The sequence below is a fragment of the Limanda limanda genome, chromosome 17 (genome assembly GCF_963576545.1).
Source record: "Limanda limanda chromosome 17, fLimLim1.1, whole genome shotgun sequence".
NCBI lineage: Eukaryota > Metazoa > Chordata > Actinopteri > Pleuronectiformes > Pleuronectidae > Limanda > Limanda limanda.
This window is the reverse complement of record NC_083652.1, coordinates 11172208-11198662: the sequence shown is the minus strand read 5'-3', so window position 1 is coordinate 11198662 and position 26455 is coordinate 11172208. Positions and strand designations below refer to the sequence as shown.

General features: G+C 45.7%; 2 protein-coding genes across 2 annotated transcripts; one reads left to right on the top strand and one right to left on the bottom strand.

Moving 5' to 3' along the window:
* The first annotated feature begins 1728 nt into the window (after positions 1–1728).
* Positions 1729–18298, top strand: LOC133023468 (xylosyltransferase 1-like). The gene is made up of 11 exons (XM_061090505.1): positions 1729–1941; positions 6509–7031; positions 8824–8996; positions 9091–9293; positions 12361–12441; positions 12726–12942; positions 13263–13439; positions 14633–14901; positions 16369–16564; positions 16727–17063; positions 17976–18298. The coding sequence occupies exons 1-11, from the start codon at positions 1729–1731 to the stop codon at positions 18296–18298; spliced, it is 2712 nt and encodes a 903-aa protein (XP_060946488.1).
* A 4465-nt stretch (positions 18299–22763) lies between these two features.
* Positions 22764–26455, bottom strand: kat8 (K(lysine) acetyltransferase 8). Its single transcript, XM_061089670.1, has 11 exons — positions 26071–26455; positions 25508–25582; positions 25003–25181; positions 24862–24915; positions 24571–24735; positions 24360–24449; positions 23879–24019; positions 23597–23690; positions 23308–23458; positions 23068–23222; positions 22764–22989 (listed from the first exon to the last, which is right to left on the bottom strand). Exons 1-11 carry the CDS (start codon positions 26372–26374, stop codon positions 22925–22927), a joined length of 1473 nt encoding a protein of 490 aa, XP_060945653.1. The 5' UTR covers positions 26375–26455; the 3' UTR covers positions 22764–22924.

Genomic DNA, 26455 nt, shown 5'->3' with positions numbered 1-26455 from the left:
TGGAAACTGCACCTCTGACCTCCGGTTGTTGGGTGGGAAGAGAAGAGTTGCTGGAGCAGCCTGGTTCCCCCCTCGAAGATGCAGGAGAGACGGCTGGCCGTCTGCTGTCCTTGGTGGGATTGGAGAAAGAGAGAGAATTGGGGGAGACCTTGGTCTTATATAGGCCCGGCTTTTCACACTTATGCATGATTTTCCTGAAACAAAAGGAACCTGTATCTTCCTGGGAGACTGAGTTCTTTGACCTTCTCAGATCAAAGAGAACACGTTGCACCCTGGAAGACTCAGTTCGGGAGGCTCGGTCCAGCACATGCGGCCATGTGGTTTCAAGTTTTGTCCACAAATGTAGGCCGAAAAGGAGGCCATGTGGTTCCACAAAGACATTGCCCAACAATATCATCTCACCAAGGAAACCTCCTAGCAAATCAAGCTCTACCAAACTCCTTGTAGCGACTCAATGTCCTGCAGCAGAACTTCAACCAGAAACTGAGCTGCACAGCTCAACAGAACCGCGAAGGCAGAAACCATATGACCAGCCAGAAGACTTCACAGAACTGCGAACTGAACTGCAACTTCCTTTTTCCCTTTTCCTCGGACGGGTAACACAACTGCGCTTAACAATTATACTAGGCTAAGCAAGACTGTTTATTTCATTTTGTGTGGTGTTTATAAGTTTGATTTGTGTTGTGATACTTTGGTTAAAAGTTATTCGAAAGTAATGTTAGTTTGCTAGGCTCCTTTGCATTTCATTCTACACTCTTTGTCTAACTTAGTACCAACACAGACACACTCATATCTCTTCACCTAGTTTTCTCCTCCCCGGCTACCTGTCGTAAAACCACTACAAACGAAGGGGGGCTGTTTCTTTAGGTTGACCAGCAACCATCTTAGAATCACACAGGTAGGTTCTACCCTTTTGGCCAGCCGCTATTTTGGGAAAACTCAGATTCACATATACACACACACTCACATACACATCTTTGTTTAGTTAACACGTTGTTAGTAATTTGTGTTTTTATACTATATTACATTCATAATATGCTCTGCGCATGAAGCAGCTGATCTCTGAGCAGATGTGACCAGAGAAACTCGCTGTTTTCACTGTTTCCACTGTTCTACAAAGTCACTGAGCAGCTGCTTCACGGTGACGAGCTCAAATCTCAGTCACTACTTCTGTCTCTCAGCAAGTGTGTTGCGCTGTGAGGGGCGGAGCCCCGGGGCCTGTGTGTGCGTGTGTGCATAGCTCAGTTGACTAATCCTGCTCGAGACTGAGTTTGGGACCTCCTACCTTAAATGTTGAAATAAATAAATGTTGAAATAAATAAATATTGAGATAAATAAAAGTTGAAATAAATGTGGGAATAAGTTTAGCACATTTATTCATTTATTTCTGTATCTATTTCCACATTTAGTTATTTATTTATACGTAAGTCATGTATGGTCCTCCATACTGCTGGGGACAGATGTGGTTTTAATCTCTGTCGCCTGGGGCCGTGAAGACGCTGGCTTCGGCCCTGCACCTCCCTTTGTAAACCGTTTACTCTCTAATGGCCACATGGGGGCGTCCTCCTCCTCTGTGCTGCTGCAGACTCTCCTCATTTGCAGCCTTTGCCAGCTCCCTCCTCCTCCTCCTCCTCCTCCTCCTCCTCCTCCTCCTCCTCCTCCTCCTCCTCCTCCTCCGCTGCCTCCCTCTCCTCGCTGCTCCTCAGATGCTCCGCAGGGAGGAGAGAGATGAACCCGTGCTCCTGCAGGCCGGCCCGGCTCCGCTCCGGGCTCCTGCTGGCGGCGGTGCTCGCGCTGCTCCTGCAGACCCTGGTCGTGTGGAACTTCAGCAGCCTGGAAGGAGGAGGCGCCAGGAGCCGGGAAGGAGGCGCCAGGAGCCGGGAGAGGAGAGAGGAGCAGCCGCGGCTCGGGAAGGTGGCCGCTCGGCACCAGCTGCAGGCGGTAGGTTCGAATCCCGGGGGGGGGGGTTGTGTGCTGGACACGTGAAGATGCTGCAGCTGCTGCACGAGCCTGTCAGATATCTGCTGAATGAAACGTCGATTAATCGATCAGATCCGCGCCGAATGTAAACCGAGGCGGATGTTTCCAGTCTGTCCTCCATCGTGTGTCCGCGCATCACGAACTCCAACGTATGTCTCGTTGTGTTACTTTTGTGTGCCGTCTCTGGCGTTAGAAGCTCGTGTCCCACATGTTGTGACTCAGGTCTGAACCTGAAGCTCCAGCTCACACGTTCACCTGCAGGTAAACACGCACACATCCTTCACACTGGGAGTCTGTGGTGGAGCTCCGTGGTGAAGAGCTTCATTCAAACCCTGGTCCACTGGGAGAGGATTCATGACACTGGTCTGACAACACGACACTGGTCCTGCACACGCACGACGGACACGGAGGTTAACTGATCAGTTAAAGCTAATTGTAACTTTCAGGTCTCACTTCTATTTGATGTACAGCTTTATTATACTTTGCATCATCTGTGTGTGTGTCTGTTTGTGTGTGTGTGTGTGTGTGTGTGTGTGTGTGTCTGTGTCTGTGTGTCTGTGTGTGTCTGTGTGTGGGAACAGTTAATTTGTTTTCTCACGTTTAGCAAATAATATTATTTATAAGTGTTGCTTTCCCTGCAGACATCCAGGTGTTCCACCTTGTTGTTAACAAGTGAACATACTGTACATTCTGTGTGTGTGTCTGTGTGTGTGTCTGTCTGTGTGTCTGTCTCTGTGTGTGTGTGTGTGTGTGTGTGTGTGTGTGTGTGTGTGTGTGTGTGTGTGTGTGTGTGTGTGTGTGTGTGAGAGAGAGAGGGGCAGAGACATGGGTTATATTGCAGGGATCCATTTTTAAAGCCTTTCATTACAGTTAACCGGATGCCCTGTGATCTTCCCTGTGAGTGTGAGTGTGTTTGTGTGTGTGTGTGTGTAAAACCTTAGAGAGACATGCCAGCACTTTTTATTGGACAGGAGTTTTGGAGGTGAAGAGAGACGGCGTGTGAGAGACGGACGAGAGAAGAAAGAAGGGATGAAATGAAGGAGCAGCAGCTCGGTGTGAAAGCTAAATGAGTAATTAGAGACGTGGAGACACGGTGAGCAGGGAACTCCAGTGTGTGATCAGTGTGAGTGTTACACACCGACTGGTGTGTGTCTGTTTGGGTAAAGAACGAGTCGGTGTGTGTGAAGCTGTAGAGATGTTTGGCTGGGCTGCGTCAGAATTCTGCAAACAAGGTTGAATATAGGAGGTTTTAAGGACGTGGGCCATGGAGGGACCAGAGTCTGCTTTCAAGAGGGATACAAAGCACAATGCAGACACACAAAACAGCCATGAGATACACAAAGAGACACACTACTACAACGACACAAACTACTACAAAGACACAAAACGATGGCAGAGAGACAAGCAAGGACAAAAGATTTCAAAATGGCCCCGAAGAGTTAAAAATACCATAAAGAGACAGTAGAACTACCGAGTGTGTCTTTCTGTGGTCTTGTTGACTCGACAGCAGGAAGACACACAACCAAGATTTACAAAAAACGATATAAATGTATAACGTGATGGGATCTATGTTGTTGTATCACAGACCTAATTCATCACACTGTGGGAGGATTGACCCCCCCCCCCCCCCCCCCACACACACACACGTCCTAAGAGCCAGGTCAAACCAGATTAGACGATAGGTTTGAATCAGATTTTATTGATGGGATTTTTACTTTTTAATCTAGTTTAGATTTTTCAATAATCCCTAAATACAGGAGGCTGCAGGAGAAGATCCAGAACATGTCCAGAGACACTGACTCAGACACTTGTTCTCACAGGCAAAACCTGCAGAACATACAAGGAACATATGAGGAACACGTCAGGAACATGTGAGGAACACGTCAGGAACATATGAGGAACACGCCAGGAACATGTTCGGGTTTAGTGCAGATCTGAAAGCAGCTTTAGTAACATGATGTCATGTATAGTGTGAGCGCTCTGCCTGTCGTCATGGCAGCAGTCCCCTCTGCTCAGCATCTCACTGGGATGTTCTTCTCTCTATTAGGGACTTAGCACAACACACTGATATTAAGACCCGGAAGCTGCTTTATGTTTTTTCTTTTCCATAATTCTCACTAAGTCTGGCAGAGATAGTTTTAATCCCGGCCGTAATCCCGGGTGGTCCCGTGGACGCCCGGTCTCGCGTCCCGTCCCCTCGTTAGCGTCCACTTAGCTTTTCCTTCTCCATCTGTCTCTGTTTTTCCTTCTGTCTCTCGACTCTGTTTCTAGCATTTTGTTTTGACGGATGTTTCTTCAGTTTCCTCTGATTATCTTCTGTTGTTCTTCACTTCACTCTGTGTTTGGAGGGAGTCAGAGGTGAAGGAGTTAGTTTGATTCAGAATAACTTCATCAAAACCTCAGATCATTTGTAAAATCCTGTTTATTTTAACTCGACGTATGAAAGATGTGAAAATGGCCCAAAAGATCTGTTCAACAGTTCAAGCTTCCGTATGACGCAGCTTCGTGCTCCTCTTCACTCAGAAAGTGAGAAAAAAGTAAACAAAGGGTTTTTAACGCGTGGAGAAGAGACTAAATCCTCCATGTTAGCGGATGGGACACAGACCAAACAAAGTAGACGTTAAATCAGTTTGTAAAGATGTTTCTGTCATTTCAGGTCGTTCTTATCTCACTGATGTTTGCTCAAGTGTTTCTGATCAGTTTGGTTTGAATCAGTTATTTGATGATAGAAAAACAGGCTGAGACGTGACGATTGACAGCTGAGACTGACTCCTGATTGGTTGAGGACAGACTCCGACTCCAAATGATGTCAAAAACACGAGATGGCGAGCGAGACATCTGTGTAGAGCGGCTGGAAGCAACAGTTTCACGTCAGGAAACAAACTAAATCTAAATCTAAAGATTTATCCTCATCAGTGAGAACATGAAATCCACAGATGTCATAGCAACTTGTTTCTTTTCTTCCACTATTCCCATCACGCTCTCTCACCTCCTCTTTAATGTCTCTCGCCCCGGCGCCCAGCGAGCAGCAGGACGTCTGAAGGCAGCGACGACAACTTCAATAAGAACCTGCTGAGGAGCAGAGACTCGTGTGTGTGTGTAAAGAATGATGTCTTTGTAGGTGATGTAGCTGTGGTCGTCTTCCTGGAATGCAAAGACTTCTGGGAAACACTCACAGGTCGTTTCTTTTAGCTTTGTGAAGGAGAGAGAAAGAGCAGTTTGTGTTTCTCTCAGTGAAAAGCCAGAATGTCAGCAGGTCGGCTAACAGCTCCAGATTCCTGTGGTCACGAAGTCCCTCGCTTTTCCAGAGGAGGAACAAACGAGCGGGAACGAGCGTAAACACAACGTTTTCAAGGATGTTTTGTGACGACTGATAATAGCGACATTAGGTAATTTTCATTATTGATTAGTTTGTGGATTTATATATTTATTTATTATTCATATTCTCTCAATTGATCGTTTGGTCTCTAAGTTTTCAAAATACCTTCTGAACATCCAGAACCTGAAGATGCTCTCAGACGAAGAAAGCTGCAAATATTCACATGAGAGAAGCTGAAACCAGTGAAACCAGTTAAACAGATAATTACAAACTGGAAAACCTTCAGATGAATTAACTGCCAGTTGAATATATGACTAATTAGCTTCTATTTAATCAGCTCAAATTAACATGAGCCGGGCTAATATGAAAACGGTCACCTATCATAATATATGATAGGTGTATTATTTTGTTATCAATGTTACACTAATGAAGATTAAAGTGTGTGACTCCTGGTTCCTTCTGTATTTTACACACAATAACAACAGGAGAGCTGAATATATACTTACTGTATTACTACACACACACAGACACACACACACACACACACACACACACATTCCTCTGAGCTGATATTATAGATGAGATAATGAAAGGTTGTCTGAGGAGCAGGTGGCAGCAGCTGATATTACTGCCTTCCCAAAGGAACCCAGATAGTGTGTAATCGTCACACACACACACACACTAACCCACACTCACACACACACACTAATAGACACACTCTTTATCCCTGGAAAAGGCAGACAGATATGTGTGGGATTAAAATACTCATTGAGGTCATGTGACTTTCCTTTTCTACTGAAACACACACACACACACTAACAGCTGACTGTGAGGTCAAGGCCACAGCTGACTGACTCTAACGTGTCGGCCTCCAAACATTTGCTAATTATCACCAAACACAAGCTCAAGTCTGTCGATGAGAGTTTCATTGGTTTTCAAATATTTGTTCATTAATCAAAGAACTGGAAACATTCAAATTTTAACCAGATGGTGGCGCTAGATGTAAACTCTGCAAAATGATTGCAGCTCAACCTCATGTAGACATGAGCGTTTGTACGTCAATCCTCTTTATTGAGACATTGCAGTAAAACAGCAGATATCAACATAGTGGTGGCACTACAAGTTATTTCAATGGGGAAATTTAAATAAATTGAAGGTTGTAGCGAGTTTCTGTCATGATTTCTAATTTGTTTATTTTCCTCCGTACAGGACGTCTACCGTTCCCACCGTCCCAAAGACAAACTTCCCCTGGACAGCAACAACAACGAGAACTCTGTCCCCAAAGACTTCGACTCCATCGACAGCAACAGCAACCTCGCTACGCGTTCGCCACGCCAGCAAGTGCCGGTCGGGAACAGCAAACACAAGCTGGACAGAGTGCAGAGCATTTTGGGAAAATCTGCTAACGAGGTCCTCAAGTTGCCTCCGATCCAACCCAGAGGGATCAGGCCGGGTCGCAACCACACACGCAAAATGAAACCCCGCCCCCAGACGCTCCCGGCACCGGCCCAGGGGTCCAATCAGGATCCGGCGCTCCTCTGGGCTAAGACGCCGGCCGGTCAGGAGCCGAGGAAAACGCCTCAACAGTGCGAGGTCAGCGGGAAGGAAGCCATCTCCGCTCTGTCCCGAGCCAAGAGCCGCGGGTGTCGTCAGCAGATCGTGGAGGTTTACTGCAAACACAAGGTCGGAGCGCTGCTGCCCGAGAGAGTTCCTCGCTACTGCCCCCTAGAAGGTGAGATCCGCTGAGTGAGGCTGCAAAGATTCATGATACACTCTCACGAGAAAAACAGAACGAGTTGTGTTTGATACGTCGAGAGATGTTCCTCAGATCATTGAAGACAACAATGTTTGTCGTGTTGCGTAAGAACATTCAGATTCGCGATGTTCAGGAGTTTTTGTCGAGGCTTTTGAAAACCTGTTTTCTAGATCGTCCTCTAGAGCGCAGAGCGAGGTACTGAATCTCAGTTCTGACATCATACACCTCCATGCACCAATCAGAGACCAGGGTTATATTAACCAAACGTGTCTGCGATCTTGAGCTAGCAGATTTCCAGAAGTGATGGTGAGAAGGTTACCAAAAATTCCGACTTTATTCACTGAACTTTTTGCTGTCGCGGTCTGGAAGGTGTGGCGTCGGCCCTCATAAGTCGACGTCTTTGTCTTCTACGAGTTCGGCTCCTCTTCTTCATCCTGAAATGTTTGTGTTCCTCCAGTTTCACGTCCGTCACTGGGAAGCTTCCACACATTGTCCTGCAGGAAAGGTTCTAGAGCAACGGACTCAGACATTAGTTGTCACATACAGAACCTCCAGAACATGTTCAGGAACATGAGAAATGTTCAGGCTGACAAAAACTCAACCATTAAAATAGAAGTTAGATAAGAAATCAGTTGCTGAGCAAGGAATCTGAGTAAATGGTTTTAGATATAACTCCTAAAGTTTCCTGTCACGGTGCATTTTACATCTTCTATTAAGCAGATGTCTGTAAAACCTCTGGAACCTCATGTCGGGGGTTAATCCAGAGGAAGATACAGAGTTATGGTTCCAACGTTTTGACTTTGATTTCAGGGCTGAATGATCTGTTCACCTCAACATATGATTGAGTCAACAAATGAGAGGGAGACAGTGAGTGGGACGAGCGGCTGCTTGAGACTTTCTTTCTTCTAAATGTATTCGTTGAGGATCATTTTTAACGCGGCACGTGCCGCGGCCATGAGGACGCTTCCCCTCGGGTTCCAGCTCTATTTCCAGGGACACAAAGCATGAATGGACACAGGGAGGCTGCTCATCCAGTGTAATTACACCCTCATTAAACAAGCAGTTTGTCGTCTTATTTTTGGAATGGCTGACTAACGATTTGTAGTCGCTCTCTTGGAACCACCCTGGGCTGCTCGAGGTTTCATTGATATGATTACAGGTTTCTCTGATGATATGTTCTATCCACAGTGAAGCTGCAGCAGTAGCAGGATTTGCTTCGGTCTGATTTGACTGACGTGCACTGAAAGAGAACAAGAGGGTTGATGGAAAAGTTTGGTTTTCTGTGCTAATGCCGACATAAGAGCAGATCCACGTCTGCCTCCCTGATTACAGTCATTCCTCCTGGAGCTGCCATCCCAGCCGGGGAAGGTCACTAATTAGCCGAGCAGGCCTCAACTCGTGCCGTCTTTAAAGTGAGCGTGATGAAGGAGCCGCGTCAGGCGTCTTCCTCCCTGAACTCACAGGAGGCACAACCAGTTCAGGCAGCCACAGACACACAAGGTTTCCACCAAAGACCAAAGTGAAGGAGGAGGAGTAAAATACTCAAGTTACCAAATTTACTTTACTTTAAATTGAGTTTATCTGGACGTAATAAGAGTTAGAAAGAGCTGAAGCTGCACTTTATTATTTCCATCAGCCAATTTAATGTTTTTTTTTCTGATCAACTGACAAAACCCAGAAATCTAAACTTTTCTGTCATATGAGATAAATAAAAGCATCTGAGGCAGTGAGCCGGTCAGTGAATGTGAGCTGGTTCCTGTCTGTGCAGGGAAGGCTAACGTGAACGTGCAGTGGGATGCCCCCCCCGCGGACGCGCCCCCGCTCGAGCCCGTGCGGATCGCCTTCGTCCTGGTCGTCCACGGCCGAGCCTCACGCCAGTTCCAGCGTCTCTTCAAAGCCATCTACCACACCTCCCACTACTACTACATACACGTGGACCAGGTGAACTCATCCAGAAGTAAACCAGCTTTCAAATAATGTTTATGTATTGAGACACTGATGAGAGTAACGGAAACTTTCCTCCTCCTCTCCTCAGAGGTCCAACTACCTCCACAGAGAGGTCCTCTCTCTGGCCCGACAGTTTCCCAATGTCCGCGTGACTCCGTGGCGGATGTCCACCATCTGGGGCGGAGCCAGCCTGTTGACCATGTACCTGCGCAGCATGGAGGACCTCCTCAGAATGAGCGACTGGTCCTGGGACTTCTTCATCAATCTGAGTGGAGCTGATTACCCAATCAGGTCAGTCCACACTGAAGCTGCTTCAACTGCATTTAGAATTTCAGTTCAAACTAATAATTCTGTGTTAGAATTTAACTGAATAAAAGAAACACTTTAAACATAAAGATCTCTGACCTGAAATAAGATCAGAAAACTGGTTCTTTTGCTTTTGGAGTCGAAAATAAATCAATTCCAATATATAATATATAATATGTAATATCGACTGACACACATGTTTAAAAAATGGTCAATGATTCCTAAGACGTCCTTATCAAACCACTTTTCATTTTTGGAACTGTCCGTCACCTCTGATCCTCTGAGGCTGATCACAGCTGCTCAGGTGAGGGGGGGGTTACGCCCTGGACATCACCCCCCCCCCACGCTCCCATTCAGCAAACCTCTGGTCCAAGAATCCCAGTTAACCTCAAGTCCCTGACTCCACCCTGAAAAGAACACACACAGAGAACTCACTTTACACTGAGGCTGTAACGGGAAGTTTCTCTATCAGTTCATCATCATGTGGTTTATCATTCATCAAAAACAAGGTTAAAACAACCACTAAGAACTGACCTAGTTACATCGTCCTACACAGCTGAAGCCGGTGACCAATCAGAGCAGCCGGGGCTCAGCGGCTGAAGAGAGGAGCAGCAGCACTGGACAGTTTGAGGACAGGGACGTGACGTGAACCTGGACAATCTGTCTGAGTCCTGATTGAAGACCCGTCAACCTCAAGGTCCCTGAGGTCAACCTCAAGATCCCTGAGGTCAACCTCAAGAGCGCTGGTTCACATTTTATTCACATTTTATTAGGGCTGTCAATAGATTAAAAAAAATTAACTAATTAATCTCACATTTTGAAATTCATTAATCTAGATTAATCGCGATTAAAAGTTTGTTTTTCTTCTAAAGACTAAATCTTATAAATTAACGAGTAATCACTTCAGACAGCCTGTATTTTACACAATGCTGTGTTTTCACAGAGACTCAGGCCTATAACACCTACCTATAAAGTGGCAGCCAGGAATACGTAATTTACCCTCCACACCCGACATTGAACGGAGCAAACAGCGGAGAAGTTCTTGAAGATTGATGACATTAAATTAAGAATTGAAGTGAAGAAGTACAGTCAGCTGTATGATCCTCAGCACATATGAGACAAAAATTCAAACGTTGGGACGCTGTTGCAGTTAATGTTGGAGCAACAAGTAAGTATATGCTTGAAAAAAATGATTAAATGCGGTTTTTACTGCAGGCTGATAAGTATGTGATATTATTGGCGCTGCGCGGCGCTTCAGCAGCGCAGAGTAGGACTACACACACCAACATGCGCACAAACACACACACGGTTTGAGGAAGTTAAAAAAATGCACATGAGAGGACGGAAAGAGTGGAGTTGCCTGTGTGACGGTCTCTGTTTGCACTGCTGCTTTCTTCATTCACTTCACTTGACTCAGGCTTAGTGAAACCGTTTAACTTTATTTTCTGTAACATATAACGGGACACAGTCACAGTTATCTACAAAAGAAAAGTTGCATATTACTAAACAAGTTTCATACACTAAAATAACCATTAGAAACTAACTAAAACACTAACAGACAGAGCGACACAACTCACTCAGACCGGGGGAATCTGCTTCTGAGATAAAAAAAGGGTGCGCTGCTACACTAATCCCCAGAAGTTCCGGCTGTGGGCCTTCAAAATAAGACAAACACGGCAAAATAAAAGAAACACAGTTCAGCCAGCGCTGAGCGAGGGTGGCAGCGAGCGGACCCTTGTTTCGCTGGATCCGTTTGATCATCTCCAAGGCAGAATTCCACCGGGTGGCAACATCTTGAACTAGCAACTCTTCCTGCTGTCCTTGTGCAGTTTGCTGTGCTTTCATTCAGACGGGACTTATCTTTTGACGGGCTGTGTTTGAAGTGCGTCGAGGAATTCCTCCGCAGTTCTCCGCTGTATATCGCGCCTCTGTTTTTTTTACTTCCAATGCAAAAGATCTAAATTTCCATACATTATCAATAAAATGAGCTGTGACACCGAGGTAATTGTCATTGCTGAGTGACGTCCAGTGGTCACCGGTGAGGGCGATGCTGGCAGCTTGCTGGAGGAGCTGAATTTTCTTCCGCACACCGGATGTAAACAAAGCTGCGTTAACTGCGTTAAAATATTTTATCGCATTAATCTAGGTCACATTAATCTCATAGATTAACGTGTTAACTTTGACAGCCCTACATTTGATTAATATCGAACGTATCACGTGTCCAAATCGCACAAACTCCAGTGTGCATGTCCCTGGACCCTGAACAACACACACGACAGGTGTGAAGCTGATGAAATGAACTGTTCCTCTCCAGGACAGAAACACATGAAACACACACTGTCCCACATCAGAGGGACTGAACACGCTTCCAGCCAAAATCCATAATACAGCCACAGCATTAGCTCAATGGCTGACGTCATGCAGGCACAGCAGTGTGAGTCAATGGATCTGTGTGTGTGTGTGTGTGTGTTTTGCATAAAGAACTTTATCTAGGTTGTGATCTGAGCTCAGAGTGGAGCACTTGTTCCTGAGGGTTTCTCTCTTGATGAATGTGTCTTGTTGTCGACATGTTGTTGCTCCCGGCTCTTCAGTCAGATTTGTGTGCGTCAGTAACTCATGAACACAAGCATGCCGTCAAACACACACATGCACGTCCGCGGTTCGTCCCACCGACTGTGATCAAACGTCTGTCTGCGGTTCTGTCTGCTCGTCAGGACGACACCAGGACGAGGACGCTCACAGCTCGTCTCCGTGCAGGGAGCGGCACGCCGGGACACACACAAACACACACACATGCACGCACACACACACACACACAAACACACACAGACACACACACGAGCTGAGCAGCTTTTATTTGTAGGGAGAAGCTAAATAAACTGCTGCTCCAAACATGGAGTCGGTCCAGTTCCCTTAATGGAAGATTGTTTGCGCGGTTTAAAAAAATAAAAGATGCCTTGTTTAAATATTTAATCTCATCCTGATTAGATTTGTGTCTGTGTAACGTGACCGCTGGCTGAGCTGATGATTGACAGCTGCTGTCTCTCCTCAGGACCAATGAGCTGCTGGTGTCGTTCCTGTCAAAGTATCGCAACATGAACTTCATCAAGTCTCACGGGCGAGATAACGCACGGTGAGAGAGGGACAGTTGTCCTGATGAATTCTGTCTTTTTGTGCGATGTTGATGAAACATTTTATTTCTATTTTCTGTGAAAAAGTAAGTTGTGTGTTAAATCTCATGCTATTCAGCATGTCGGGCACGGCCAGCAGGGGGCGCTGCACTGAGTAGAGGTGGTGGATGTTTAACATGATCTCGTCTTTACAGCTGGAGAAAACAATTTAACAACAAAGAAACTGAGAATTTGTCTCCAGGAGAAAACGTTTGATTTGTGTGTGAACTCGACTCTTTCGTCTCAGTTTCATCCGGAAACAGGGTCTGGACCGACTCTTCTACGAGTGCGACACCCACATGTGGCGTCTCGGTGACCGCAAGATCCCAGAGGGCATAGCGGTGGACGGAGGCTCTGATTGGTTCCTGCTCAACCGGCGCTTTGTGGATTACGTGGTGAACTCCAGAGACGAGCTGGTTGGAAGCATGAAGCGCTTCTACGCCTACACACTGCTGCCGGCTGAGGTAACACACAAATGTCCTCAGGTCACCCCCCCACACTCCACATGGACAGAGACAGGCCCTGAGAGCGCCCCTAGTGGGGAACATGAGTTTCAACAGCACCCTTTATCGGCCTCTGCTTCGTCTGTTTTCATCCTTCATGAAACTAAACTACAAAGTGTTTTACTTTACACTTACACGCGTCATTTCACCGTTGAAATCTGATCTGAGTTGTTCCCGAGGCCTGAACAACAATTAGTCAAACACTTTTTTATTCCTGCGTTTGCATTTAGATTAGAACCTGGAACTGAAATGTGTCCTTGTGTCCTTGTCTCAATCTGCAGTCCTTTTTTCACACTGTGCTGGAGAACAGCGCCCTCTGTGGCACCATGGTGGATAACAACCTGAGGCTCACCAACTGGAACCGGAAGCTGGGATGTAAATGTCAGTACAAGCACATCGTGGACTGGTGCGGCTGCTCGCCCAACGACTTCAAGCCCTCCGACCTGCCGCGCTTCCAGGTGAGAGCCGACGGAAACAGGTTCTTTCACCTTGAGCTCTGGAAAGTCTTTAGATCGGTGAAAGCATCCGATTGTCTGTAAAACTGTTAGAATCGTTTTTCTATATCCTTCAGTTACTGTGTCCGTGGAGGAACTTTGGTTATTAACGTCTTAGTCGTATGGGAAGTAAAAAAACAACCGACAAGTTTAAACTTCGACAGATTCTTGATGTTTTATTGTTGCACTGATTTTACAACATGTGAAAAGTAAAGTAGTGAAATAAGTTAAATATACAGAATGTGGTTTATACAAAATAATAATAAGTATTGCACATGATCACATCTGGAGCGCCCCCTGGTGTTTGGCTGTAGTAACGATCATAAACCTCCTCCATGTTGGCAGATGGGACGTGGAGCTACTCAAAAAGTAGATGTTGAATCAAAGATGGTTTCTGTCATTTCAGGTCGAAATTAATCTCACTGATGTTTGTTCAAGTGGTTCTGATCAGTTTGGTTTGAATTATTATTTAATATGATGATATAAAACGGGCTGAGACGTGATGATTGACAGCTGAGACTGACTCCTGATTGGCCGAGGATCTCTGTTTTAATGTCTCAGCTCAAACAAAGCGTTCCATGATGTGTGATAAAGTTAGAGTTGTGTAAAGGCGGAGCTCAGCTTCAAAGATCTCCTCCATCGTGTCTGTGACCCTGGACGTTCCGCCCAAAGCGTCCACCTCCTCTTCTCAGGACCAGAATAGCTTTGCATTCACAAAAACAGGTCTCGTGACATCAGGCGGCCGTGGCTCGGCGCTAACGACAGCGTCTGTGGTGGAGCTCCTGCTGGTTTCTATAAGCAGCTGATCCTGGAAGCAGCTGTACTCTCAGTATTTTTAGAGCTTCGCAGCAAGCGGCCCTGGAGGTTTGTAAGGTTGTCATTATCATAATGTCGGGTTTCGGCAGCTAGAGAGAAATTCAGCGTCCTGACTGAAAGGTCAGGAACACACACACGCTACCCGACGGGTCCGGAGGTCGGATCCAGCCGATTCATACCGTGAGAAGAAAAGAGGATCAAGTCCCCAAAACTGATAGATTGTGTAAAATGCATTAAAAAGGGTTTAACTGTTCATTGTGGGTTTTCTCCCTCACATCACCTGTACGGTACCTTCCTCTCTAATGCAACCGTTCGTCTTCTTCTGTCCTCGTCCACCGCAGCAAGTGACCAGACCCACGTTCTTCGCCAGGAAGTTTGAAGCCAGTGTCAGTCAGGAGATCATCAGCCAGCTGGACTGGTTCCTGTTCGGAGCGCTGGCCCCGGGCACGCCGGGCCTCCAGGCCTACTGGGAGAACGCCTACGAGCAGGAGACGGACGGGACCGCCAGCCTATCGGACGCCGCGCTCAGCCACTACCACGCCTTCGCTCGGATGGGGTTATCCCGCGCTGCCAGCTCGCTGCAGGGACATCCCGACGACAACAGCTGCAGGTACCAGCAGGGCTTCTTACTTTTTAATGGCGTCCGAGGGTTTGTAAACTCAGACGTTTGTCCACACGGTTCTTCATCGTTATCAATGGAAAAGGAAAAGTTCCAGGAGCTTGTGTTGTTTCCACAGTTTCTAGACTTGATGATGCCGGTGTCAGCGCACGTGTTTACATATAACGTGAGTTTATTCCAACAATTTAAGCAACGCATGTATTTAAGAACTAATGTTTGGTAACCATGGTAACATAAATGCACATCAGCTTGAGCGCAGGGATTTTTCCAAACACTTGAGGAGGTGAAGAGAAGTTAGAGCAGCTTGTTCTCCACTCTGGGGTTTTTTCCAGTGAATTTAAATACTGACATCATAACTGTGTAATGTTTCAGATAGAAAACTCCCAGTTCCACTGCTTTTATTTATCCAATCTCTGCTCTGTGACATCAGGAGATCACTGAGCTTCAGGACGTTCTGACTCTCATATGGATCCATGACAGACCTCATGTTCACAGCTGAATACATCAAATGATCTGTATTTATAAATGTGAACAAGAATCAGAACAGAACTTTTCTTTTTCCTTGGTTTGGACCAAACTCCAGATGTGACAGTAAATGTGTGATTTGTTTGCAGGACGGTGCGTGAGGATTGTGTCTAACAACATTTATAAAGTCGCACAGTTGAGTCGCTTTGGGAAAAGTTGTGTAGCTGCTGAGTAAATAAAGACGAGAGAAATTCCAGAATCTGTTGCCGAGGGAAACGAGCAGGGTCAGAACATGAAATGTGTCTTTCCACTAAACTCACCAGTTTGTGTGTTTGCTCGTCCAAATTAAATATGAAGATAACGTGAGCTTGTCCTGAGGCACAATCAAGCTTCAGTTTCTACACGGCTGGGTTTTTCCAGTAGAGAGTGTCGGGGGGGTGGGGGGTGGAGACCCACAGTAGGTACAAGGAGGTACTTGTTGGAGTTCTGGTGGGGTTGGTGGCTAGAATGGGTGGAGGCAGCATTAAGGGAAGTGTGTGTTTAGGGGGGGAGGGTCGGGGAGTTAAACCAGGAATAGTCTGTTTCTGTGATTTTAGTGAATCAACATCGAGAAACACGTCCACACCAACATGGAATCAATCTGAATCATCCTCTACATGTTTCAAACTCTTCAGAACATAAAGGTCACATGGGTCATAGCAGCTTGAGTAGAGAATCTACCAAGTTTAATAAAATAATATAATAAAATATTAGAATCTCCACAAATGTCCAGTAGATCATTCAAACTTAAATATAAACCACACGTTAACAGAAATAAAGAAACTTCTGTTTCCTCTGATAAAGTCTCAGAGCAGATAAACCAGGAAGAACTCCTCTGAACTCACTGGGTTCTTCACTCTGAGAGAAGAGTGTGAGACGACTCACTGACGAGGAGGAGGAATCCTGAACTTCTGTGTTTAACACCTGATAATAAACGTGTTGTGTGTGTCGCAGGTTCGATGCCGTGGGCCACCCGGTGTCCGTGCACCTCTACTTCCTGTCTGACCGGTTCCAGGGTTACCTCCTTCGCCACGTGGCCACGAACAGAGCCTCCACCCAGCTGGAGACGCTGGAGACCTGGGTCACTCCCAGAGACCACTTCAGCCCGGCCAGCCCCCCCCACCCCACCAGCAGGCTGCAGCATGTCCAGGTCTCACACACAGACACACACACACACAAACCGTCCCCATACATACAAATAAGTTCAATTATGAGTCACTTGAAGTTGATAATGTTCCATAAGATACTTAGTCTAAAACGATGGAACCAGAAGGAACCTGCACTCGGTCCCTTAACGTCTCCGGTTCCTCAGGTGGGCGGCGACTGGGACCCGAAGGAGCGTCTCTTCCGGAACTGGGGGGGGGTGCTGGGCCCCCGGGACGAGCCGGTGGCGGTGCAGCGGTGGAGCCGCGGCCAGAGCAACCTGACAGCCACCGTGGTGTGGGTCGACCCCACCAATGTCATCGCCGCCACCTACGACATCCTGGTGGACGCCGCTGCTGAGGTCACGCACTACCGGCCGCCTCTCACGCCCCCGCTGAGGCCCGGCGTGTGGACCCTGCGGGTACTGCACCACTGGAGCCCGCTCGGACAGACCAGCTTCATCGTGGCACCGCTGGAGTTTCACAAACAACGGCCCACGGGACTCGGTGAGCAGGTCGGGGGGGGAGCAGATTCAGCTTCAGAGTTCAGCCTCACTCACACCACTGTGTATTTACACGACAATCACATTAAAAACACTTTTGAAAACCTCTAATAAAGTGACACTTTTACACTTTTACAAAGGTCATAGGTCACCCTGCATTTGATTCAATCTGACCACTGAGACAGTTTGTCTACACGTGTGTATTTTCAGCACGTGTTGTCAAACTGATGTTTCTTAATGATTGTGTATTTGCATGTTTTAAATCTCAGCATCAACATTATATCTATAAAAGACTTTTCTGAAAATGTAATGGAGGCCAAAGAAAACCCACTTACATGACTTTAGTTTCCAGAACTTCTCTTTTGTTCTGGAAACAGTTTACAGATGTCCCCCGACATCTGTAAACTGTGGAGATGAGATTCAAACACCAAACACACCACATGTAATTCTTAAATTAAACACACACACGCAGGGTCACCTCTGTCCAAATTAGCTTCCTCTGAGTTACTGTTTGACCTCCAGACCTCCAGGCCTGTGTGTCTGTGTGTGTGTGTGTGTGTGTGTGTGTGTGTGTGTGTGTGTGTGTGTGTGTGTGTGTGTGTGTGTGTGTGTGTGTGTGTGTGTGTGTGTGTGCGTGTGTGTGTGTGTAACGTCAGGACTCTAAAGCCCAGAGTAAGAATAGACAGTGAGATTTTTATGGGTTGTTATCAAGTGAAGGAGGCATGTGATGTAATCTGAGGACAGAGTGTGTGTGTGTGTGTGTGTGTGTGTGTGTGTGTGTGTGTGTGTGTGTGTGTGTGTGTGTGTGTGTGTGTGTGCGTGTGCGTGTGCGTGTGTGAGTGGTTTGATAGAGATGTCAGATGTCTCCACATGTCCAGGATGATGTGTGAGATGTCTCTGTCCTCTCGTGTTGCAGAGGACGCCATGCGGCTGCACGCTGGCCCCCCCAGGAACTCCTACATGGAGCAGAGCTTCCACGGCCTCAACCCGGTGCTGCGGCTGCCGGTGAGCCTGGGCGCCGTGGAGGAGGCCGAGGCCAACGCCGGGCTGACGGGGGCGCCGCTGCGGCAGTGGCTGGACCGGCTGCTGGAAGGTCACTGGTCGGCCTCGGACGTCTGCTCCACGGGCCCCAGCGCCTGCCCCCCCATGCAGCGCTGCAGCCGCACACTCTGGAGCGCCGACAGCCCCGACCCAAAGTCGGACCTGGGCACGCCCAGAGAGGACGGACGCATCAGGTAGCAGACGGACAGACGGAGGGACACGAGATGGAGGAGAGGAACAAGTGAAGGAAGCTGATGCTTTACTGCGTCATATTTATTTATTTAAAGTCAGTGAATGATGGAGGAGACGGAAGGAAGTTCAGAGGAAGAGAATTCTCCTCAGTCCTCATTCAGTGTGCTGCTCTCAAAGAGTGTGTGTGTGTGTGTGTGTGTGTGTGTGTGTGTGTGTGTGTGTGTGTGTGTGTGTGTGTGTGTGTGTGTGTGTGTGTGTGTGTGTGTGTGTGTGTGTGTGTGCGTGCGTGCGTGCGCGTGCGTGTGTCAGAAGTGTTGTTTACCTCTTTTCCATGTTCAGAAACTGAACCTGGTCGCTCATCTTTAGGTTGACTGGTTTTACGTCAGATTGGAATCACTGCCATCACTGTTATTCAAGGTTCCCAGTCGTCATGGAAACCCTCAATTCTTTACTACAAATTGCTTAGAAATTCAATAATAATTTAACAACGTATCTGTTTATTAACAGTTATTTGTTGATGGGTGGAAATCGTGAGAGATATTGAACTTTACCATCAAATGCAGAGAATATTCTTGTCCTGCTCTTCAGATTAAAACAGAATTATAATAAATTATTAAATAAATCTCGTGACTCAGTTCAGAAATTTTTCAACCAGTCGAAGCACAAAACATTCTCACTGTGATTGTTTCAGACCTAAATTAAGATATTTAACTCAATAGAAGTAACTCTGAATTTAAAATAGAAAGTTGTACTTGTTTAAACCAACGCTGCCAAAAACCGAATGAGAACTTCCACCATTCACTGTTTGTGTGTCTGTGTGTGTGTGTGTGTGTCTGTGTGTGTGATGTCTGGATCTTGTCAGACACCCTGAGACTTGAAGTGTTTTCACTTCCTGTTTCTTTTTAATTTGCTCTTCTCTGTAGAAACTGATGTGTCAAAGCAAACTTCTGCTGTGTGAGTAATTTATTCTCAAGTTTTTATAAAAACCAGGTTGTTTTCTGAAATGAGGGATGAATCTGGGTTTTGGAGCAGAAGGGGATCAGGTCTTCAGTTCCTCACATTCACAGTGATAAAGTTCAGCTGCAGGTTTTAAATGGAGGAGGTTCTTCAAGTCCTGTTTTTTATACCGGATTCTGCTGTTGGTGAACGAGTAAATGTATATGGTCAAATTATAAAATGAATAAAAGCAACAAATTTAGTTTATTGCACTTAAACGTTGTTACATAAACTTTCGATAATATTCATGTATTCAACCAGAACATGTTGAAGGTGAAAACAACGACTGAAAAACTTGTTTAATAAAACCTGTATTTTCTTTAAAGATTTTTTAAAGGAAGCATATTCTGAAGAGAACCAAATTCTGAGAACTTTTAAATTCACTACAAACATCACGTGTCTCCACTGCACGTTTTCAGCAGAAACATTTTAATAAACCCCAGAAGCATTAGACATTTACAATAATGTTATTTCATTTTTGATGTTTAGATTGAAAACACCCAGGTCTATACAGTTAGCAGCCGGTTAGCTTAGCATAAAGAGCGATTGATTAACAGGTCACTGCAATAAAAATTAGATTTTAGTTTGAATATGTCAGAAGTGCCAAATGTTTCTGTTTCCAGTGTTTGAACCAGTTTTAATCTTCGTTTGGGCAAAACAGAGACTTTAAATAAAGATGGACGACACGACAGCTCCTCAAAAGTGAAGCAGAGCGTCTCTATCGCCCCCTGGTGTCTGGCTGCAGTACAGGTCATTGACCTCCTCCATGTTAGCAGATGGGACTAAACTAAAAACTCAAATAGACGTTAAATAAATGTTTGTAAAGATGTTTCTGTCATTTCAGGTCGTTCTTATCTCTCTGATGTTTGTTCAAGTGTTTCTAATCAGTTTGGTTTCAATCAGTTATTTGATGATATGAAAACAAGACGTCGTGATTGACAGCTGACTCCTGATTTGTCGAGTATGTGTGGGACCTGACTGTGGCTCCACAGACGCTTGATGATGTCATCACCTCCCGACGGCAGCGTTCATATTCTAGATATTTTAGCTTCGTTTTATTCGTCGGAGGAAGTGGAGACGTGTTGTCCTTTTTTATTTAAAGCTCCAGTCCTGTTCGTTTCTGTCAAAGCTCATATCTAATATTATTCCAGTTTGTAAAGTTTCCACATCTTGATTAATTATTTGTTCTGGGACCAAAACTACTGGAGTTGAGTTTTGTAACTATGACGACAAAGCTCACAATGAACAGATCAGCAGCTGAAGGTCACGAGCAGAACGTCAGTGTTTCACCTGATTCAGTCTCAGACATGAAGGAGCAGATGTTCCCAGATGTTCGGGTCGTAACAGTTTGTGTCTCTGTGAAGAAACAAGCTTTTTACTGTTTGATCCAGTGATCGGGTTCAAAACCTGACGAATCCAGTTCAACATAAATCTGACCATTAGCTCCATCAGTTGTTTCAGCTCAACGTCTAAAATGTCCAACATCAAGAAAGAAAAACTTTATTTTCTGTTCCTGCTCCAAATAAATTTTATTCATTTTTAAATTAAGAGCCATTTTATGTCCAATATGTACTTTTCACATGACGAGTGAATAGTATTTTGTTAAAAATCCAACAGATGAACAGTTTGAAGTTACTGAGGAGTCATTTAACCGTTTCTAGAGGATTTTTAAGATGGAGTGAAAATGTTCAGATGATGAAGTCGTTAGATTCTGGAGGAAAATCCCAGACAAGAGGTTTTCATTCGATTCAGTTGGTTTTTCTTTTCTGTCGCTCTGTTTTCATTTCCTCGCTAGTCTTCATCTTTCTCTCCCTGGAGGTCGTGTTGTGCCTTAGCTGTTCTCTTCTGTTTTAGGAAATCCTCGCTGAAAACATCTAAACTGTCTCTAATGTCCAAAACCAAAAGAAAGGAATTGTTGTGAATGCCTTATAATGACTGTAGTGGTTTTTAAAGTACAACTTTTGAATTAAAAAAATGAATCTCCTTGTGGTTCCTGGGCTGTTTGTCTGAATGGATCAGATTCTCTTGACACTCGCTTGCTGTTTGCACACAAACAATCACAGAGAAAATCACCAAACTGTGATGTGAAGCTCAGGATTCTGTTCTCTCAGCGTCGCATGTGGTTTTGTGACGAGCAGTGACCGCCGGCGGCGATGGAATCATCCATACAGCTGATCAATAACAGCTGGACGCAGCCAATCATGGTCCTCAGCATGTGACTCTGAGCAGAACGTGTCACATCGATAATATAAACTGTTGATAGAACACACTCATGTTATTCTGCTGAGCTAAACACGTCCTGGACCCCCCGTTGTTAGATATTTAACATATATATTAACATTCACTAACTTCTCATTAATAAATAACCTGCTGTTGTTTTGACTGGTTATTAAATAAATGTGATTTTATCTATAAATCAAATTATACCAGTGGGTTTAACTGTATAAATGCACAAAGTTGTGTGTAATGTCTGTGTTGTTGCAGGTTATTGAAGCTGTTTGTTAAAAACTCCAGATTCATTTCATCTTTGTTATCCAGCTTTTAATTCATATGTTGAAGAAGCTGATGAGTCAAAAACATGTTTTACTCATAAATTTCTACACAGACAATCGGCAGATTATTAATGGAACCTGTAGTTCATAAGATCATGCAACACTTTATAATTGTCAGAAACAATTATAAAAACAATCATCCAGTTTAAACTATCATCAAAAGGAGAGAAAGAAATCAAACCGAAATATAAAAGTGGTTAAAATAATGATTTAACGGTGATGAAGTTAGTTCCGAGCTCAAGATCAGTGAAAACATTTATTATTGTGTTTTACTCCTGATTAAAAGGAGGATATTCACGTGTTACAAAGAAAACTCCATTAAACTGGAAACAGAAATGAATTCAACGAAGAAAACTCAGAAACAAAGTGATGCTGCCCTCATGTGTTGATTCTGTTTCCTGCATCCGACCCACTCACTCAAAGCTTTGTGTTGAACCTGGAGCCAGTACGTCTGGATGTTAATGTTTAATGCAAACATAAAGTTCAAATTACTGTAAGAACAGAAAGAAATAAAACCCAGAGGATTATTTAAACCACTCACCTGTTCTCCAGCTTCAAACCTCCATCACCTTCAGTGAAAAGTCTTGTTACCTACCAGTAGATTCTCTGCTATGAGTTTCTGTGGTGAACAAACTTTTCAAACCATCGTGTGAAAGCTCAGGTGTCGTTAATAAACCAGTGACGGCTCCGAACCAATCAGATCAGCAGCTGATTATTAGATCAGTGGTTTAATTTCTTTAAATGTTGAATAGTGGAAACTCTGACGTTTCTCACACTCGATCAGCTAAACATATTTTACTGACTTTTCTTAAATTGAATGTAGCAGCTTAATATTCTAAATAACTTTATCCCATTGTATGGAATATGAGTGATGGACTTTTAGAACCAGTTGTTTGAGGAGAAAGAAGAAACCAGGAGCCATGTTTAGTTTTTTAACATATATTTTAAGAAAATACAGACAGATGCTACTAATAATTATGTACAGAGGGTTTTATTACAGCGGGTTTGGGGGGTTGGGTCCGTTGAGGAGTGGGAGGAGCCGATGATCCAACTCGCTGACGGACTCGGGTCCTGGATCCGTACTTCACTTCTTCGACAACTTGGCCTGTTTGTTTTTTGGCGGCGCCCACTTCAAGCACATGGTGTCGACTGTGGAAGAGACGACAAGTGTGAGACCCCCGAGGGAAAGGTCATGAAACAAGGGGCTTCCTGCTCCACCAGCCTCACCTGTGATCGGGGGTTTCTTGTACTGGGCGCTCTTCAGATGCTCTTCCACCAGCTTGGGCGTCACACAGATCACGTGTTGACCCTTCCAGTACTTCACCATGTTGAGCGACTGCAGCGTGCTGATGATGTCGCTCTGCGTGATGCTGGTCATCTGGCTGTGGAGCAACAGAGGGACGTGAGGATTGGGATCTGGGTCCCGGGACACGGGAGCACTGCCGTTTGGAAGAGGCGTGTTTCTACCTGAGGTCTTTGATGGACAGCGTTCCTCTGAAGTCCCTAAGGATCTCCAGCAGAACCCAGGACCAGTAGCTTCTGTAGCTCAACTTCCCCAGATCAGACAGAGGCTTCTCAGGAGACCCGACGGTGCTCTCCAGCTTAGACAGCTCATAGCCTACACACACACAGACACACAACACACACACAGCAGCACAAAAAGAGATGATGATGATGCTTGTTGATAATAACTGTATCTACAACCAGACCAGCCGTAGCTTTGGTGCAGTTCCACACGTTGTGTTGCATCACTCACTGAACGCTATGAGAAACTTCCCGTAGCCTCTGCGTTGGTAAGGCGGCAGCGTGAGGATACAAGCCACGTTATTCCCGTCCGGCGACTCTTTCTCCTGGAAACAAAGACAAACAATCAACGTTAAGGTTTGTTAAACTGGATCTCAATGAATTCAACAACAATCTGTCGTGAAAAGAGGAGCAACACTCGTGAATTCTAGATCGATGCATTTAAATATGTTTGAATCCACTTCACAGATAAAAGTCTGGAACCAGTCCCAAGCAAGGGGGGGGGGAGACTCACTTTGGAGAAGTAGCCGACTATGTGCGCTCCCTGTTTATTGACTTCAGTGAGGATGTAGAAGATAAACGGCTCCACGTCAAAATAAAGCGTCTTGTGGTCGAGAAACAGTTTGGCTAGTAGACAGAGATTCTGACAGTAGATCTGCAAACAGAGACAAGACTTGGTTAGTATGACATCATCACAGATTAAAACCTCCTGAAGTCTGAGAGAAAGTGACTTCTCACTTTCTAACGTCAGTAAACATGAAAGGAGTTTCTGACTGTCTGTAGTTTCAAGTCTTCTTCAAACTGCTGATGTTCATTTAGTGAATTATGACCATTTAGAGTCAAACAGACCATAAAGCACCGACTCGTCACTGGGTTGAAACGGTCACATGACACATGCAGACAATGAAACAATGTGTAATGTGGAGAATAATAATAACTTTATGATTTAGACGTCCCCTCATGTTAAGTTGTATTCTAAGAGCAGAGCTTCTCACCTTGTGGTCTCGTCCGTCCACTTCAAACACGGAGATGTTGCTCCTCCGGTAGATTTCTTTCCCTGAAGGCTGCTTCCACTGACAGTTGGACTGAAGACACAAAGGTCACAGGGTCAAACATCTGGTGTTCAGGTCGCCAGCGATGCTAAAACACCTGCTTCACATTCAGGTTTTAAATGTACTGATGGATGAAGATGAAACCAGCACTGACCAGGTGATGCCTGAAGGTCTTCTCATACTTCATGTACTTGAGACAGTACTCGCAGATCCACAGTTTGGGCTGTTTCCCGTAATCTTCTGGAAATGGTGAGAAGTACCAGGCATCGATCTCAAAGTTTCCAATCTGGATCTTATCCACGTATTTCACTTTAGTGATCTGTCAGAGAGAAGGAAAGGTGGTGAAATGAAGTTATTATGACACAACTGAACCCACTAAGCTCCAGAACAAGGTTCTTCTTTTTGCACCAAACACACACACACACACACACAGACACACACTTACCGCCTCATGCTCCTTCTCCAGTGCAGCTGTCGTTGGGTCCATCTCTGCGTACGTCTACAAAGAGAAGAAGATCAGTCACGTTCCGTCCAATCAGGAGCCTCAACATACACAACAGGAAATAATCACATGAGAGAATCGAACCTTCTGCACGTGGTTGATCTCATCGTGCTTCCGCTTCTGGTTGCGTGTGATCTTCCTCTCCGGCTGGTCGCCCAAGTCCCCAACTATTCCGATCTCCGTGCTCTTCCTCACCGCGTCCTTCACCGTCTTGGTGAGCGCCAGTCGGGCTTTCCCCACCCACTCGTCCAGGCGCCGGTTGACTGCAGGCAAAGAGCGGAGAGTAAGGCCACGTCCGTTCTAAGACACTTTGGTGTTAAAGTACAAACAAATTTTCATCCAAACAAGTTGTTAAGCTCCATTTCAATAATACCCCCCCCCCCTCCCCCCACAAACACACATGTACACTGGTCATGTGATGTAAACAGGAAGTAGATTGTCTCTGCAGTTGGTTGCTTAGTAACATAAACTCCTCAGTGAAGGTGATGAGTCAGAGCCGGGACGACAAGGTAAGCAGCGCCATTGTTGAGCAGTGTGAGGGGGGGGTCTGATGTGTAATTGTGTGTATCACATGAGGTTGTGTACTTACATCCCACATAGTGAACGTAGAACTCCTCTCTGCCCTCCTGCTCGTTCAGTCTGGACTGGATCACCTCGGCTGTGTCTGAGGAGGAAACAAGAAGGAACCATGAAGGAACCCTGAAGGAAACATGAAAGAACCATGTAGGAAACATGAAGGAACCATGAAGGAAACACAAAGGAATCATGAAGGAACCATGAAGGAACCATGAAGGAACCATGAAGGAAACATGAAGGAACCATGAAGAAAACCTCATCAACCAGACTTCATCAGGGTTTATTAAAATTAAAGATTCAATCTAATAACTGGAGAACATCTGAACCGGGATCTGCTTCGACCCGGTGCATATTGAAACCACTTGGGACTTTCTGCACTTCGGCAGAAGTCATAGCACCGAACCGGAAGCTGCGTGTCGTGTGTCCGTGGCGCGGGAACATGTTTACATTGTTTACAGTGTCACGTTCATCTTAATGTAACACAAAGTCCAACGAGGCTCGGATCAACACAACATGACAATCAATAAACCAGGTGTTCATCTCGTGAAGTCACGTGACTGTGGTGTAGGAACTCACGCCATGTTTTATCGGCTCTTTGACATAAATACGTTTCTCCGATCTCCACCGACACCTCTTGCTCTCTGCCGCCGCAGTAGCCTCCGCCCGGCCTGTGCAGGCTACTCGAGCCCCCGGCTTCCCGGCCGCGGCCTCCGGCCTCCGCCTCGTCCTCCTCCCCGCCGCTGCCGTTCGAGGAGCCGGCGGCCGGGACGCCGGAGTCCAGCTCCCCGCGCTCGGGCTCCATCAGGTCGGACTCCAGCTCCATCGCACACTCCGGCTCCTGCTTGTAGTTCTTGTGGAAGTCGCTGCCGCCAGTCATCATGACCCCGCAAGTTCGAACTCAACCACACAGACCTGCGCACATCCCGCTTGTCCACAGGAGACGGTCCTCAACAACACAACA

What these genes read in the sequence shown, in the direction of transcription:
- LOC133023468 (XM_061090505.1), top strand. Translation starts at nt 1,729, where the DNA reads ATGAACCCGTGCTCCTGCAGGCCGGCCCGGCTCCGCTCCGGGCTCCTG. An exon ending in ACACACTGCTGCCGGCTGAG is followed by an intron (nt 12,943 to 13,262) that starts GTAACACACAAA and finishes CTCAATCTGCAG; the next exon opens with TCCTTTTTTCACACTGTGCT. An exon ending in CCCGACGACAACAGCTGCAG is followed by an intron (nt 14,902 to 16,368) that starts GTACCAGCAGGG and finishes TGTGTGTCGCAG; the next exon opens with GTTCGATGCCGTGGGCCACC.
- kat8 (XM_061089670.1), bottom strand. Translation starts at nt 26,374, where the DNA reads ATGATGACTGGCGGCAGCGACTTCCACAAGAACTACAAGCAGGAGCCG. An exon ending in TGGAGAAGGAGCATGAGGCG is followed by an intron (nt 24,736 to 24,861) that starts GTAAGTGTGTGT and finishes TCTCTCTGACAG; the next exon opens with ATCACTAAAGTGAAATACGT. An exon ending in TAGTCGGCTACTTCTCCAAA is followed by an intron (nt 23,691 to 23,878) that starts GTGAGTCTCCCC and finishes CTTTGTTTCCAG; the next exon opens with GAGAAAGAGTCGCCGGACGG.